General features: G+C 38.7%; 1 protein-coding gene across 1 annotated transcript; it reads right to left on the bottom strand.

Annotated features, from left to right (window-relative positions):
* Positions 1–1,906: 1,906 nt before the first annotated feature.
* Positions 1,907–16,116, bottom strand: LOC113035847 (deleted in malignant brain tumors 1 protein-like). The gene is made up of 13 exons (XM_026191663.1): positions 15,980–16,116; positions 14,693–14,895; positions 13,577–13,714; positions 13,339–13,450; positions 12,040–12,226; positions 10,794–10,935; positions 10,450–10,605; positions 7,510–7,565; positions 5,504–5,679; positions 4,894–5,294; positions 4,600–4,696; positions 3,456–3,684; positions 1,907–3,357 (listed from the first exon to the last, which is right to left on the bottom strand). Exons 1-13 carry the CDS (start codon positions 16,100–16,102, stop codon positions 3,149–3,151), a joined length of 2,229 nt encoding a protein of 742 aa, XP_026047448.1. The 5' UTR covers positions 16,103–16,116; the 3' UTR covers positions 1,907–3,148.
* Positions 16,117–16,701: the final 585 nt, after the last annotated feature.

Raw genomic sequence — 16,701 nt, 5'->3', positions numbered from 1 at the left:
GCTCCTCCACTTTGTCACACACCCTGTTAGGTGACAATTTCTGTCTTGTTCCTACAACACTCATCAGTTTTGTAAAATTAAATTACAAAATATAACATAACAACTTAAACACTACTTTCTTTTCTTTTTTCTATTTTGGCCTGTCCCGTTTGGTACTTCAGACAACGATTCTGAATTGCTAAAGGTCAGGAAAGATGCCCAACGGATGTATTTTTTCAAGTGGCGAAAATATAGCAATGCCATATTGGTCCACTTGATCGATATGTATTATTATTGTTTATTTATTTTATTTTATTTTAAGTTATTACAAATTGGACAGACAATTAGACAGAAAGAGAGAAAGAAAAACAGAGGGAAGGGAGGGGGACAGTGACAGAAGACACTGAGGAAATCCGTTGGATCACCGGTTAAAAGAAGAAAAACGAAAACAAGCAACAAGAGAACAACACAATACAGAGATCAAAGCAATGACCTAGACAGTGTAAGTAACAGTCAGTACTAAATATTGAATGTTATTGAGCAGCACACAAGACCGACAGCGCACGATATGCTTTAAGGTAGCAGCTAAGGAAGATCTAGTTTGTCTGTGAGCAACCGTGTGCACACCTGTGTGTGTGAGCACGCTTGAGTTCAAAAGGTTTATCCTTCTAACAATCTGCTAGGGGGGGGGGGTCCCCTCAGAGCATGAAGCAGACATGGAGGAGACCCAGGCCCGGACACCCACAGGCCCCCCAATGTGCGAAAGCCCAAGGAGGACCACCGGAGAGGCAACCGCGCCACCTTCCTGGAAAAAGCTGAGGAGAGCCCCAGACATGAGGTCAGCAGCCACGGAGCAGAAGCCACAGGGGATGCAGTGACGAGCCCGCAGGCCCAGCCAGCAGCCGCCGGGTACATTAAACATTACTCTTAATAAAAAAGCTAAATCGAAATGCATAACATGACGTTTGTTTGTGTGTTACATGGGGATTTTCAGGTCCCTAGGAAACTGCAGTGCTGAGAACAGAGAGTGTAAGTGTGGGAGTTGCTTAGTTAACAAAAGGCCGTGCACCTGGTGTGGTAGGCCTTTATCTTGCTCAATGAATGGGGTCAATTCAAGACATTCCTCTAAGCCATGTGCCGTAAATGTACTATTGTTAAAGGATATTTTGAGGTTTGGTCAGGCCTGAATGTTTTGCTGTAGTGGGCGTTGGTGTGTTACAGGGAAAGCTAAGCAAAATGACCTCCAGGCCAGATCAGTCACTATAGCTGATTAACTGACAACTTGAGAGCTGGATGTTTTCTTTACAGATATATCATAAACTTTAAAAGAAACAAACAAAAAAACAAATTGGTGTTAATGAAGTACCGTTTGACCCATTGTGTCATTTTCCTTGTTAAAACACTTCCTCAGGAATCGCTTGTAGGTGCCTGAACTGCGGGGATTGAAGTTTTTGATAATTATTGAGCAGCATTAGTTTAATGTAATTCTATTTTTAGTATTAATAATATATGTGATTCTAAATGTTCATTATTTGATCGAAGAACAAATGTGTGTTTCACTGAGAGCGTACCCAGTGATAAAAATATTAACTGGAATTAAAATATGTAAATCACCATATTAACTGAAGAAATTGCTGTTTATTGGTATATTTTTATGATCTTGGGATTTTTTTAAATCACCACATCATAAGATTTCTGACGTATGTGGTATAATTGGGATAATTCTGAAAACTTTCTGTGAAATAAGAGTCATATGACTTATGAAAGGCCCCTCTGTGATTGGTCAGATGCTGCCAAGGCCATGTTCTAAGAATCTGTCCAGATCATCAATCTTACTTTGGCTTGGATTTTCATTCATGTCCAAATAAACAAGCCCACTTAATAACAGATTTTATATAAAATAAATGAAAGCACATAACAATCCACATGCATACACACCCAGTATTGTGTTTATTATGTGATTTCAATTTCAAGTAGAATTTAAATCTAGTGCATTCCATTTATTGCCAATAAATCCCATTAAATGACAGAATTACATATTATTACACTTTCAGACATTACAGACATTAATGTGTTGTCTTTGAAGGATGGCCATTTCTTTTATGTACGCCAAAACAATCCCCAATCTCGCCGCCACTAACACAGAATCTGCAGCTAATCTCACTCTTTGTTTAAAGTTATGAAAACGTATGTCTAAATTAAAGAGAACCAAATCTAGTGGAGTGTTAGGGGAATTTTTCAACATGCAGGCTTTTAGCTCTTAGTATTTTAAACAAAATATTAGCCTAAACCACTATCTTTTCTTAAACAATAATGTTTTGTAAAAGCAAAAGAAAAAACCCCAGAACAAAGCTCCTATAAAGTACATAAACTAGTTGCTAAAAGACACTTTCTGGCCGAGAAGCCGGCAGCTTTTGTTGAGAATCAGAAAGCGGAACAGTTCCAGAAAGTTGATGCTATAATGGCATGAAAAAATCTGGCAAAACCAGTTTTGAATACAATGTTGCTTTGAAGTTCTAACTAATCTTTTGAGACGAGCTTTGAACTGAAGGTCGTGAATTGTCATAAATTGTTCTTGACATTACTTTAAAGCCTGTGCTTTTTGGTGAGTGCACAGGTATTAGATATGTTAACATGCAACCCCTATCAGAACTAATCATTTTGTCTAGAGGACTAGACGACCACGACACCACATATAGACTAATCACCTTAAAAAAAGAGATAATTAAGCAAGTCTGTCTTAAAGTCCCGCCGTCATGGACCAATTGTAGAAAGGCTCTGCTGCTGCCGCCTAGTGAAGCCTTCATCCAAAATGAATTCTGACTCTACTACCTGTCCACACACAAAAAATATTAACAGTGCAGTTCAAATCAAACGAGCATCTGCTAAATTCGTTTTTACCCATTCATGTTATTATCCCATCAAAGATCACATAAAGAATAACAGTAGAAGATACTTAAATATTTGACTACTTACAACTTCAAAGCTTCATAATAGCTATCGGTATTTGAGAGTATTTTGGCAGGACTGGTGTCTGCCATCTCTTCAGATGAAAAGATGTTTTTAAGGGTTGTTTAGCAGCTTTTGATGCAATTTTGTTTTAAGACAGACTTTGAAGAAAGTGATCATGTGAAAGTGAGACAAACACAATTGTGAGTAAATACTGGGTTTAGTTCTCCCATTCTGAAGCTATGAGAACTTTGCGGTCTTCTGCTCTTCCGTTCTTCCTGTAGTAACGAGCCATAATGCCCAACAGCACCACTGACACTAAGAAGGCGCTGGCAAAGACTGCGGTGGAGATGTTGGAGCTGAAGATCTTCCTCATTTCCCAACCTTCCTCACTTGATTTTGTGCCTGGAGAAGCTGGTGGAGGACTCACTGAAAGACATCAATACATGGATAGTTGGACAAGCTGGCAAGCAAGTAAGGAGGCAGAGAGGCAATCAAACAGGTAGATTGATACATTTTGGATTAACCTTCTGGAAGCGTGCCGCTCCTTTCCATCAGAACATCCTGACTGTTCTCTGCTGTATCAGGAAAAGGCTGCCCAACAAACTGCAGAGGGCCCTGGGTAATGTAGTGTCTACCCGTCTCCCCGCTCAGGCCTCGCCTACGTCTGCGTGATGGATCCTTCAGACATCCCTGGGCACATCTGGAAAAGGGACTCTCAGGCTCACACAGGATTACAGAGCACGTGATGTACACCTGTAATGTGGAAGAGTAAAGGCTTTGGAATAACAAGCACTTGTCTAACCACCAGTTACCCATCTTGAAATGCTTCCAGGTAGTTGCCACAACTTAAAAACTACATGTACACTGATCAGGCGTAATATTATGACCACCTCCCTAATACTGTCTTGGTCCCCCTTTCGCTGCCAAAGCAGAACTGACCTGTACGGAAAGTTTTCATCACTCATCCAACTGTCTAATCAGTCTCACTGAACCCGAGGTTTCCGAGCATAATATTGTCTGTCGCATCACACTGCCTCTGCCTTGCCTTCTTCCCATACTGCATCCTGGTGCCAGGTGTTCCCCAGGTAGGTGACGCACAGGCACCCGGCCATCAGTCCAGGCCACCTTCTTCCATTGCTCCGTGCCCATTCTTGGCACTTTCAGTGATGGATGGGGTTTAGCATGGGCACCCTGACTGATCAGATCCCCAATACTCAACAAACTGCCATGCACTTTTGACTTTTGTCTGTTTAATCAAACCAATAACCCGATAATTACTGCAATTTTGGAAATGTTCTAGCCATCACAATTTGGCCCTTCTCTAACTCGCTCAAATCCTTACACTTGAAGGCAAAATGTTCATTTGCTCCCAAATGTCTCCTCCTTACGAACAGATGGCATGAAGTGATACCAGTGTTGTTCACTTCACTTGTCAGTGGTAACTTTGTTATATCTGTATATAGTTATTAGTCAAAGTTTAAAAATGTTGCTGATTCTGTACCAAAATAATTTTTCAAGCTTTTTCACACTTGGAAATTGGATACAAAACAGCAGGAAAGCAGTGATATCAGGATTTTCTTTGTTATGCATATACTCTTCAGTATATAACTGTGTGAGTAATATTTTTGTATAGGTTAGAGGTTTGTATTTGGTGCTATCTAAAGTTACCTGGTCATAGTTTCCAGTAAATTTAAAGGCTTGAAGTCCGAAGTTGAATGCAGTTTTATTAGATGGGTAAATTGTTACTGTCTCGTCTTCTACACACCTGAAAGAAGGTTTAGGTCAATCGTATGAAGCAATGTAAATGGAAGATGACATTTAATAGTTGTAAGTTGTAGTAATTAGTATTGCTATTTAATGTAGCTAAAATACACTCCTGTGAAAATATTATCGACAATTTAGTTGTAAGGAATTTTAAGCATTTTTTAAATTTTACAGCACTTTTTTTGCATCAGCACTTACCCATTCCTGATGATGTAGTACGAGAGGCTGTTTTCAGGGTTGTTATCAGGAGTGGCTTTGCATGACTCAACAAACAACATCACGTTTGGTAATTCTGAACTAGCTTGGATGCCCATAAAAATAGTCTCCAGCAGCTTGACTTGTACTGGATAGGCACTAGCCTCCACTCTGTTTGTAAAGCTGCTGTTGTGGAAAATTTCAAAAGTGTAGCCAAAGCTTCCGAAGTTGGACTCGGTGAAAATGTAGTCAGCGTTGTGGAGATTGTAGTAATTGGAGATGCTGATGGCTTTGGGAAACTGGCATGAGAAACCGATTTTAACTGTCTTCCTTCGAGTTATAACCTCGTTAGCCAGCTCAAAGGAGTTGATCGCATTCTTGAAAATGATATAATCACCTTTATCCTGTATTTAAGACAAACAAAGGAAAAGCAATTAGTTGCCGTGAGGATAATGAACAACGGTCGTGATGTTGTTCTGTTCAGTGTATCGAGCCGCAATATTCTTCTCGTTGCGACGTACAGTAACTGGCTTATTTTACAAACTCAAATTTTGCTGTTCATTAATGAAAAAAACATTTTTATCTACAAAGAAATGTAAATGTTTCTCCAAACCTCAATTTTTGTCCCACAAGTGCTGAAGGACATTGCACCCATGATGTGAGTGCTGTTGGAGGTGAGCGAGCATGAAGGGTCACTCAGCTTGAGAAAGTTCTCGTCAATGCCAGGCATGGAAGCTTTATCAAGGGCTACTGTCATCTTATTGGCTGAGCAATGAACAGTGGCCTTGCCTGTAAACAGCACAATCTATATTAGCTACCTATTAGGAATAAAGTATTTTATCATACGATTACTACATATTCATATTCAAAATCATTAAAAAATAAATAAAAAGCTATTATAAAAGAAGAAAACAAAGGAAAAAAGAAAACCGCAAAGAAACAAATGTGATTTTACTTAGTTATAAGAGTCAATGTTATAATGAAATTAAAAGCTACAAATAAATGTGAAAAAACCTGCAAAATAACAATATTAATTAGATAATAAAACTGAAACATAACAAAGATAATATTGAAATCAAACTAAAACAAACTTGTACAGGAAATATCTTTGGGTTAATTTATGTCAGTTTGTGAAGAGAACTAGCAGAAAACCACTAAATTATACTGGACTGAAACCAAAATCTAAAATATCCAACATGTATGCATTTACATCTCAATCAAACTGTGTTTAACGTTTACCTTATACTTGTAAAACGCATTTAATTACATTATTTAAAAGAATATAAGAAATGAAACATTTTATTCAGTATATTTATAACCTCGATTTACAATTTTAAAAAAAGCCTAGGTGCTGTGTAACCTGTAAACTGAAAACAAAAGGGAGTGATTTGCAAATCCAAAAAAAAAATAAAAATCACATTGAAAATATGTTACATGTTTAAACTGATCCACTTTACTATTTTAGGACAAATATTAGCTGATACTGAATTTGATGGCAGCAAAAAGTAGAGACAGGGCAACAAAAATAATAGCTAGAGGACTATTTTGAAACTGTTAGAGCAGGGGTGTCAAACTCAAATACACAGTGGGCCAAAATTCAAAACTGGAACAAAGTCGCGGGCTAACATTAATATTTATTGAAATATATTTATTCCTCCAGATATAAGAATGAATCTTTTCTTATGGACTCAAACACGTTTTGCTGAAAAACTGAATATGTAACAAGCAAAGCTTAATACTAAACAATATATATATTAGCTGTATAATACCAGTAGGCCAGCTCTAATAGGAATTTGGTATGGCTTCGCGGGCCAAATGTAATTAGGCTGCAGGCCAAATTTGTTATTATTTACAGTACATAATATTAAAAGATGAAAAGGATCTGGAGAAAACTCAGATTCTTGCTGAGATATTGGAAGATTGTGATCTCTAAGCCCTCGGGGTAATATTACATTAAAAACAGGTTTTAGACCAGCACACGCTCCCACACAGATTACATGTTTTCCAGGTAAGGTCATATATATTTGAACAACACAGAGGTTATGATGCATCCTGTATATATTACAACGGCAATGCTTTCATAGCAGAAGAGTTTGTGTGCTGAACTGGCCTGCCTGCAGTTACCAACTAAATACATTTGTTATAACAGGAAGTGAAACACACAACAAATGAGACTTGGGTCTGTCGTGCAGTTAGAATCATGTATCAGAGAAGACTGGGACAACACTCCCAACAACTGATCTTTGGGACTGTTAAAAAAGGAGGAAATTCTACACAGACGTAAATATTGCCCTGTCCCAACTTTATTCACTCAAAATGATCTTATTTTACAGTATGCCAAATCTTTTGGAAATCAGGTTGAATAAGAAAATGCAAACAAACAATTCATTTACTTATGTAATGGACATAAACAGAAGAAAAACACTGTTTTAAAAGTTGTTTAGGTTTTGTTTTTATGTATTTTTTTAAGAGGGAGTACTGTCACTTTAAGAGGTTTCATGGGAAGCAAAATAGAACCACAAGTGAACAAATGGCCAGCAGTGTTTGTGCTGTTGCCATGGCACTTAGTTATTACACGCATTGCTCATTTGTCAAGAGAGAGAGCAGGTGTTTACTAACCTTGTGTGGTAGATGCTTGGGTCACCAAGACAACAACACACCTCATCTCTGATTGGCTTAATGACAAAAAAAGAAAGAAGATATTTAAGTGAAAATATGGAAAGAGCAAGCTTAAATGTAATGTTGACTTGAAGACTGCTCATTATAGTGATCCAAATATCTAATCAACTTTTCACATCAACACGAACTCAAAGCATTTATACATGTAGACGTGGTGAAGACAGTCTGCTGAAGGATGACTGAACATGGCATGGCTGCTGATAACAGACGGACCGGTGTGAGTTTTCAGACATTGTTGATGTACGATGTGCTAACGCACAACAATCTCTAGGGTTTATAGGTCTGAAATGAGAAAATATCCAGTGAGCAGCAGAATGGCCAGATTACTACTCTTTCAGGGAAGTAGTGATCGATCTAGAGTTGTGACTGTTTTGATGAGTTGTAGATTCAAGTGAGAAGGGCATCAACATGGTAGTAAAATATGTGTGGAAACAACAGCAGTGTGTGACAATGTGTAATGTGTACGAGGAAATGTGCTGCATCAAAGTGGTGACAAGGACTTTCCTGCTGTGAGTGTGTCAAAGCAATCAAGAAAAACCGTAAGGTCCCACCACAGCACTTCAATGGAGTAGTGGTCCGAGCTACGATTCTTTCTTTTTCAGCCATTCTGCTGTAGTTTTGTCACTGTGCTTGGGATCATTGTGTTGTTTCACTCAGTTTTCACCAAGCTTTGATTGTCAGATTTGACTCTGGGACACTTTAACATACAAAGGAGTTCATGGTTGACTAAGACAGCAAGGTGCCCAGGTCCTGTGGCTACAAAACCATCTTCAATCATCAGCTCTCCCCACTGTGCTTGATGGTTCTGAGGCACTTTTGCTAATATGCTGTGTTTGGGTTTCAGCAAATCTCCACTTTAGTGTCATCTGTCTAAACAACTGTCAGTGCGCCCCAGGGCAGCTGTGGCTACAATGTAGCTTGCCATCGCCAGTGTGTGAATGTGTGTGTGTGGATGGGTGAATGACTGAATGTAGTGTAAAGCGCTTTGGGGTCCTATGGACTAGAAAAGCGCTATACAAATGCAGGCCATTTACCATTTACCATTTACAACACTGCTCCAGAAGTTGTATGGCTTATTCACATACAACTTTGCAGCTATGTTGCCAGTCCTTCCAAGCAAGCTATAATTTTTCACTCTGAGAATTGTCTGGCTTTGGGATGATTTTCCTTGGACATTTACAGTGGGGCAAAAAAGTATTTAGTCAGCCACCGATTGTGCAAGTTCCCCCACTTAAAATGATGACAGAGGTCAGTAATTTGCACCAGAGGTACACTTCAACTGTGAGAGACAGAATGTGAAAAAAAAATCCATGAATCCACATGGTAGGATTTGTAAAGAATTTATTGGTAAATCAGGGTGGAAAATAAGTATTTGGTCACCTCAAACAAGGAAAATCTCTGGCTCTCACAGACCTGTAGCGTCTTCTGTAAGAAGCTTTTCTGTCCCCCACTCGTTACCTGTATGAATGGCACCTGTTTGAACTCATCATCTGTATAAAAGACACCTGTCCACAGCCTCAAACAGTCAGACTCCAAACTCCGCCATGGCCAAGACCAAAGAGCTTTCGAAGGACACCAGGAAAAGTATTGTAGACCTGCACCAGACTGGGAAGAGTGAATCTACAATAGGCAAGCAGCTTGGTGTGAAAAAATCAACTGTGGGAGCAATCATCAGAAAATGGAAGACATACAAGACCACTGATAATCTCCCTCGATCTGGGGCTCCACGCAAGATCTCATCCCGTGGGGTCAAAATGATCATGAGAACGGTGAGCAAAGATCCCAGAACCACACGGGGGGACCTGGTGAATGACCTGCAGAGAGCTGGGACCAAAGTAACAAAGGTCACCATCAGTAACACACTACAACGGCAGGGAATCACATCCCGCAGTGCCAGACGTGTTCCGCTGCTGAAGCCAGTGCATGTCCAGGCCCGTCTGAAGTTTGCCAGAGAGCACATGGATGATACAGCAGAGGATTGGGAGAATGTCATGTGGTCAGATGAAACCAAAGTAGAACTTTTTGGTATAAACTCAACTCGTCGTGTTTGGAGGAAGAAGAATACTGAGTTGCATCCCAAGAACACCATACCTACTGTGAAGCATGGGGGTGGAAACATCATGCTATGGGGCTGTTTTTCTGCCAAGGGGACAGGACGACTGATCCGTGTTAAGGACAGAATGAATGGGGCCATGTATCGTGAGATTTTGAGCCAAAACCTCCTTCCATCAGTGAGAACTTTGAAGATGAAACGAGGCTGGGTCTTCCAACATGACAATGATCCAAAACACACCGCCCGGGCAACAAAGGAGTGGCTCCGTAAGAAGCATTTGAAAGTCCTGGAGTGGCCTAGCCAGTCTCCAGACCTCAACCCCATAGAAAATCTGTGGCGGGAGTTGAAAGTCCGTGTTGCTCGGTGACAGCCCCAAAACATCACTGCTCTCGAGAAGATCTGCATGGAGGAATGGGCCAAAATACCAGCTACTGTGTGTGCAAACCTGGTAAAGACCTATAGTAAACGTTTGACCTCTGTTATTGCCAACAAAGGTTATGTTACAAAGTATTGAGTTGTATTTTTGTTATTGACCAAATACTTATTTTCCACCCTGATTTACCAATAAATTCTTTACAAATCCTACCATGTGGATTCATGGATTTTTTTTTCACATTCTGTCTCTCACAGTTGAAGTGTACCTCTGGTGCAAATTACTCACCTCTGTCATCATTTTAAGTGGGGGAACTTGCACAATCGGTGGCTGACTAAATACTTTTTTGCCCCACTGCATTCCTGAGAAGATTGGCATCTGTCTACCTTTTTTTTTCCATTTGTGAATAATCTTTATTGTTTTAAAATGCTTGATTTTATATAAAGGCACTCACGTGTCATTTGTCTCTGCAGTGAAGCAGACTGGGACATATCTGTACAGGTCACTGAGCTGTGGTGTCCAGCTGAGAGTGACTTCTGCTTTTCCGAGCAGATCGTCTTTGAACACTTTGGTCATGTTCTGGGGGCCACTGACCTGGAAGTCGTGGATGCTTTAGGGAAAGGAATAAACATTACACACACACACACACACACACACACACACACACACACACACACACACACACACACACACACACACACAAAATCCACAGAAATTCTCTGAGTATTATATCAACATTACAGGGTGTTTGTTTAGGGAAAGCTAGTGCCATAATTAATAATTTCAGTAAGTAAACACCTGGCATGGCGAGCTTCAGCTTCAGCATTAAGCTGGAATGTCTGGCCCACAGTGGCATGAAGAATATCACCGTGTGAAGGGGTTCTGTACAAGAATATGGGCTGCACATGACCGGCTTCACAGTTTGGTATTGGCAGGAGAACTAAAACACAAACAAGGCAGAAAGAATGTAAGTTCTGTTTCTATGAGACTTGACAGTTTCTGGTATTGTGCAGCCATACAATGGCCTCTCTGAGTTAGAGTTGGTTGGTCAGTCACCACATCAGAATAAAACGTGAGACAGTCCTCAAGCTGCCAGTTAAGTCATAAATTATCCAGTCAGTTAACCTTGCTTTGCTGATATTAATGACTCTTGCTTGTGTCAGCACCAACGTAAAGGAAACATATTTGAGTTTTTCAGAGACAAAGTGTAACTTAAGAAAAAAAATTGGTAATTTCTTTGTTTATTTAAATGTAACCCTTTAAAGCCCAGCGTGTCATATTTGATACGTGTTTTTGAGACTTTTACATCATCAGCGTGATTTGTTTTTTTTACTTCTACTTTAAATTGCATGACACGTTTTTAAGCACTAAATTGCAAAAATATGGCTTATGTAGCAAATGTGATACAAATTAAAACTCACATATGTGGAGATTAAAATTTTATATATTTTGTCTAAAGATTCAACAAACACTTCGTTATCAAAAACTTAAAGATTTCTGGCAGTTATTTCATGGTTCAGGTTTTAAAGCGATAGGTTCATTAGAAGCAACTTTGGAAGCTAAAGTAAACAAATGTATCCAAATACTGTACTTAAATTTCACTTGTCTTGAATATTTATTATACTATTATACTATTTTATATTAAACTGTATACTCTTATATTCTTAGACTATTTAGTACATTTAATAAACAGGGTTAAATGATAGGTAGACTTGTTGCTGTTTTCAACTGAAAGATCAGAATACAATATACAAGTTACACCATGTGAGAAACTCTTATAACACAAATAAAAGATGATTCGAGGGGAGGCTGGGACTCATTGTATTGAGTCATTATTTTTTTGGTTTTTATAATCGCCAAACCACATAAAGTTTTAATGGTAATGTTTTAAAATACCTTTTTCACATGACCTTGTGGAGTTTTTGTGATATTTATGACTTTGTTTATGATATTCCTCTTGTGTTTATATATATTCAGTATTTTTGGGGTGAGACGTGTATTATGTTTGTGTCGCACTGACCATGTACTTTTATGAATCACTTACCCTCAATTGAGAACTGCAGCTTTACTTTGCAGAGAGGAGGTGAGTTCATGCCAGAGGCCTCACGAAACACCGATGTTCCATCTGAGTAGGTCAAAGTGATGTTGTTGGTGGAGAAGTCCTCTAACATCAACTCAAACACGTGGATTCCAGTCTCAATGTCACCTGTACTTGTCAGTATGCATGTAGTCTAAAGGGACACGAATAACAAATGGGCATGACAGAGGTGCTGTTTTCTCAGAGCTTATTAAACACATCAGTTTGGAACAGACGGGATTCCAAACATAGTTACTATGTCACCGTTTTGCTTTTGGTTTCATTTCTTCTGTTTCATCTGGTCCAACTAGTCACTCCTGTTTGCTGCATCACCTGATCTCCTGTGTGCCCTTGTCCTACCATCATTCGAGTACTTCAAAGTAGTCATCTGTTTTGTATTTGGTCAGTTTTGTTTCTTTTCTTTTATCACTTGCCTAGTCGGCACAAGTTCTATTCTACTTCTGCTAACTTATATGTGATTCACCCCTTAGGTCCTTCAGATTATCAGTGCATAAACACATGCTTCTAATAAATCCAAAGGCATACTATTAGAGCTGATCTTATGCTTAAAGCATAACAATAATCTTCTTTTACACATTTTTAAAGTCTAAAAAAAAAAGATTTCATTCTCTCTCTTTGCAAGTAAGCAAATGCAAATGATTGTAATGAGATTACAAGATGAGCTTAACGGAGATAGTTGGTTAAATTATTAGATTTTTTTAATGGGTTTATTATAAATTTGTATCTATTACATCAACTATATTGTCAACATGCAGAACATACTGATCAATCAAAGCATTAAAACCACTGAAAGATAAATCATTTTGCACTGTGACAAAGAACAAACGGTGATAATACAACAGGACCCAGAGACTCTGCTGCCAGTGTCCTGGTGCCAGAGTCCTGGTACCAGACACTAATTGACACCCAGAAGGGTTAACAGCTGCATAACATTTGATGGTAATTGTCTGTTTTTCATAATAGCACTCATCTCGTCTTACTGGCCATTTAAAAAGGTCTTCCACAGTTCGAGCCATATACACTCAGGCATTCACTTTATTCTTTGCGAGAATTTGATCATTCTCACATCCATACGCAACAATGGATGCAACAGGAGAAAATATGTGTTTGGGCCTGATGAAACCAACATTTTGATTAATATATCAAAATGCTGTGCCTAAAATTAGTGGATTACAATGCTATAATGATTGCTACATCAGATGACCACATTGAAGGTCATTAGAGCCCCCGTTTGGTCTGGATTACCTCGTCTAGAGCGAAGTTTGTGGGACCAGGTGTAGCAAAGCGACATTTCACTTCATCTCCATCTGGATCATGTGCCAGAATACGAATCCTCGAAAAACAGTTTTGAGGCACCCTGCAAGAACAGGCATCATATTAGTACATATTACAGTAATTTAACAACTAATCATCGAGTGATGTTTACGTAAGATTTCCAGATTCACGATTTTATGTTGAATCAAATAAGAAAAATGGCATGTACCGCAAAGAAGACACTGTTGTTGTTACGGGACAGCTGTTGACAGTGTGCGTATCAGATCGAGTTCCCAGGTCCAGCTCAGCATATGTTGTCCACTGGGTTTTCCCTTCAACATTAGACACCCAGCAGCAGCCAGAGGTCCTGAAAAGGAGGTGAAACATTTCATTGCTCGTAATTATACGCGTCACTTGAACCAACAATGGCTGCCATCTGAGAAGTGAAAAAACTCTGGTCTGGATTTTATATGCATCTTTGATAAGAGAGTATTTTGGTGAAGATATCACTACAAGACAAACTTGCATTTATTTGTGATTTGTTGGTGTTTCCAAAATATGAGGAGCTGATATGGAGCAGCTGTGTATCAGGTAGCAGAGCAGGTCGTCTACCAATCAGAAGGTCAGTGGCTTGATCCCCAGCTGCTTCTGTCCATGTGTTGGAGTGTCCTTGGGCAGGATTCTGAACCCGAAGCTGCCCTCGATGCATTCGTCGTAGTGTGAGTGAGTGTAAATGTGCTTAAGTATCGTTAAAAGCAACATCTAAATGTGTGTGTGTGAGAATAGAAAGGCACTATACTAATCCCTTTACCATTCTGATCCTACAGTTAACTCCCTTTTTGTTCTTTTATTTGTTCACACACAGACGTTTCTCATAAAAGGCTGGGCTGTCATACCAACAAAAATATTCCAAATGCCAAACTTGTGTTCTATTCAAGTGTCCCAGCAAGCGTGGCAGTCAGCCAGCGTGGTGGAATGAGAAGATGAATATCACTTCTCAAATCAACACTGACAGATACTGTGCTGTGGGAAATGCAGGGTGTGATGTGTACTTTCATTTTAAGCCTTTGTTATTAGAGATCGTTTTTCAAAGTAAAGATCAATTCTGATCAGCCTATAGAATAAATAATAGGGTAACAATTCAGAATGTATCGGCCAGTCCTCAGTACGAGTCCACTTACTACGGATCCCACTGCAAGTGGGCTGACTTTTCTCAACTTCTTCATTTTTAAGTTGTACTAGATCATGCTTGTTAAATACAATCTTCAATTCAGTCTGTGAGATACGCCAGAGTAACTAGCAAACGATAAATCAGATAAGCTGTGTTATTGTGCCCTGGACTTACCTCAGAGACAAGGAGGCATTATTAGTCAGGATGGTTGCTGTTGTGTGTCCTTCAGACTGGCACCAGCGGCCTTGGCCTGTGCTGTCCTGGTCTGTTTGCAGGACGCTCGACTCGTTAAAGCCTGTACATACGCCACTATCACATGAGAAAGATGACTGATCCTGACAGTTACTTTTGCCATTCTGCCGGTGATAAAAGGTCACCTAGAGGGTTTAAAAAAAAAATACATTTTCTGTGCACATTGTAAAAATCTGCATTGTTTGCATATTCAAGTCAATACAGTTTTCCCCCAAGTTTTTGAACAATTTCCTTCATGATTTCAAACCAACTTTTGTGGGGCTGAAATCATAAATAACAACAACTCCCTAACCCCTGTTCCCCAAGTCGTTGTTGTTTCTTGCATGCTTATAAATGTAGAAACTATAACATCTGTGAAAGCTATTCTATAGTTGTATTTTGAAAGGACCAGATTTCTGTAGTTTTCAGAACAGAAATGTAAACATCAGATAAAACCAGGTTTAAAACTGTTGCTTCATTTCAGAGTCAAAGGTTTTAGTCAGGGGATTTTAGATATCTCGTTTTATCACTTCTTAATAAACAAAAAGGAGAAGGAAAGTAAATGCATTTCCTCCATGTTTTCAGCTCTGTGATGCTTGATAAACTAATTAATCAAATTCCTAATTAAAAACAAAAATGTAAAACCTCATTTCTTCTGTTTTTAACTGTTTCACACTCTATATGTTGGTCTTCCTCCTGTCCTGTCTTAGATTGCGTTTAATTAGACATGGTGACATCACAGAACCCTAACTACAAAAATGAATGTGTCCAAACACAAGAACTGACAGAAAACAAAGACAAATGAACCCACATTTCTTGTATATTTCTTTTAACAGATACAGAGATGGCACATTTTCATTACTATCCACCATTTGGGATTTCTGAAGTTTTTTACTCACAAAAATATTGAAAAGCTTTGAAATTACTGTACAACATGCATGAAAGTGTTAACTATTTTCTTCATCACAAGAGTTTGGATTGTATGCAAGTGTTTTGCATTCCAATTAGGTTTCTTCAGAACTAGCGACGTGGCTGTATGGTTACTTAATTTCTTTTTTTTTTAAAAAGGATCTTTTTGCAAATGCCACTACTTTAAAAATATGCATTATTACACTGAGTGTAAACTAATCTGTGTTGTGATCCATATTGCCCATCTTTCACTATCATGATAAATCTCAATATTAAAAGAATATAGTGAAAGTTTCAGCATATATACTTATGTTGTATTACCTTAAATGTCCCATCCATTTCCTTCTCTGGAGCCATGAAACTAATGCTGTCTCCATAAAAGCTGAGAGTCGACCCAATCCCCAACAATGGGAACAGCAGCAGGAGAAATACACCTGCCTCCATGATGTCTGAAAGAATCTGTATGTGCAAAATCTTGTTCAGCCAGTTTCAATCCCTGGGACAGAAGAGGCGGGGAATGAACTAACAAGAATAACCTGATCTCATCAGACCATCAGAAATGTTTTATGTGGTTGTATTATGTGAAAATGATTTTATATGCTAGAATGATGAAGACACAATCTGTATTTGACCCACTGGTCAAAATGATCAAGTCAAGTCATTTATTTTGCACTGTGCTGATTTTTATGATTGCATATTGTGTGATGTGATGATGACCAATCTATCTATATACATATGCATAGATAGATAGTAAAAGATAGGATTGGATATATACAGGTCTATCTACTTTGTCAGTCATCATTACATATGACAGTTTCTTCTGATGTTTATTTTGTTCCTTGAGGATGTTTATAGAAGCCTTTTCTTCTAACTTTTTTGTTTTGTTTTGTTTTGTTTACATTAAATGACATGTTTGACTGTATGCATTTTTTCCAAGGGTATGTACTGATTCTATTATGAACATAATGCTGATTATGCTGTGCGAATGAAAATGTTTTTTAAAAATGTGATAATTAATCGACTTGTTTTATTTTAAAGTCGGT

This window comes from Astatotilapia calliptera, chromosome 1 (genome assembly GCF_900246225.1).
Source record: "Astatotilapia calliptera chromosome 1, fAstCal1.2, whole genome shotgun sequence".
Classification (NCBI taxonomy): Eukaryota; Metazoa; Chordata; class Actinopteri; order Cichliformes; family Cichlidae; genus Astatotilapia; species Astatotilapia calliptera.
The sequence above is the reverse complement of the archived record's forward strand: the minus strand, read 5'-3'. Positions and strand labels throughout refer to the sequence as shown.

What these genes read in the sequence shown, in the direction of transcription:
- LOC113035847 (XM_026191663.1), bottom strand. Translation starts at nt 16,102, where the DNA reads ATGGAGGCAGGTGTATTTCTCCTGCTGCTGTTCCCATTGTTGGGGATT. An exon ending in CAAACTTCGCTCTAGACGAG is followed by an intron (nt 12,227 to 13,338) that starts GTAATCCAGACC and finishes GTGTCCCTTTAG; the next exon opens with ACTACATGCATACTGACAAG. An exon ending in GAGCGGCACGCTTCCAGAAG is followed by an intron (nt 3,358 to 3,455) that starts GTTAATCCAAAA and finishes GATGTCTTTCAG; the next exon opens with TGAGTCCTCCACCAGCTTCT.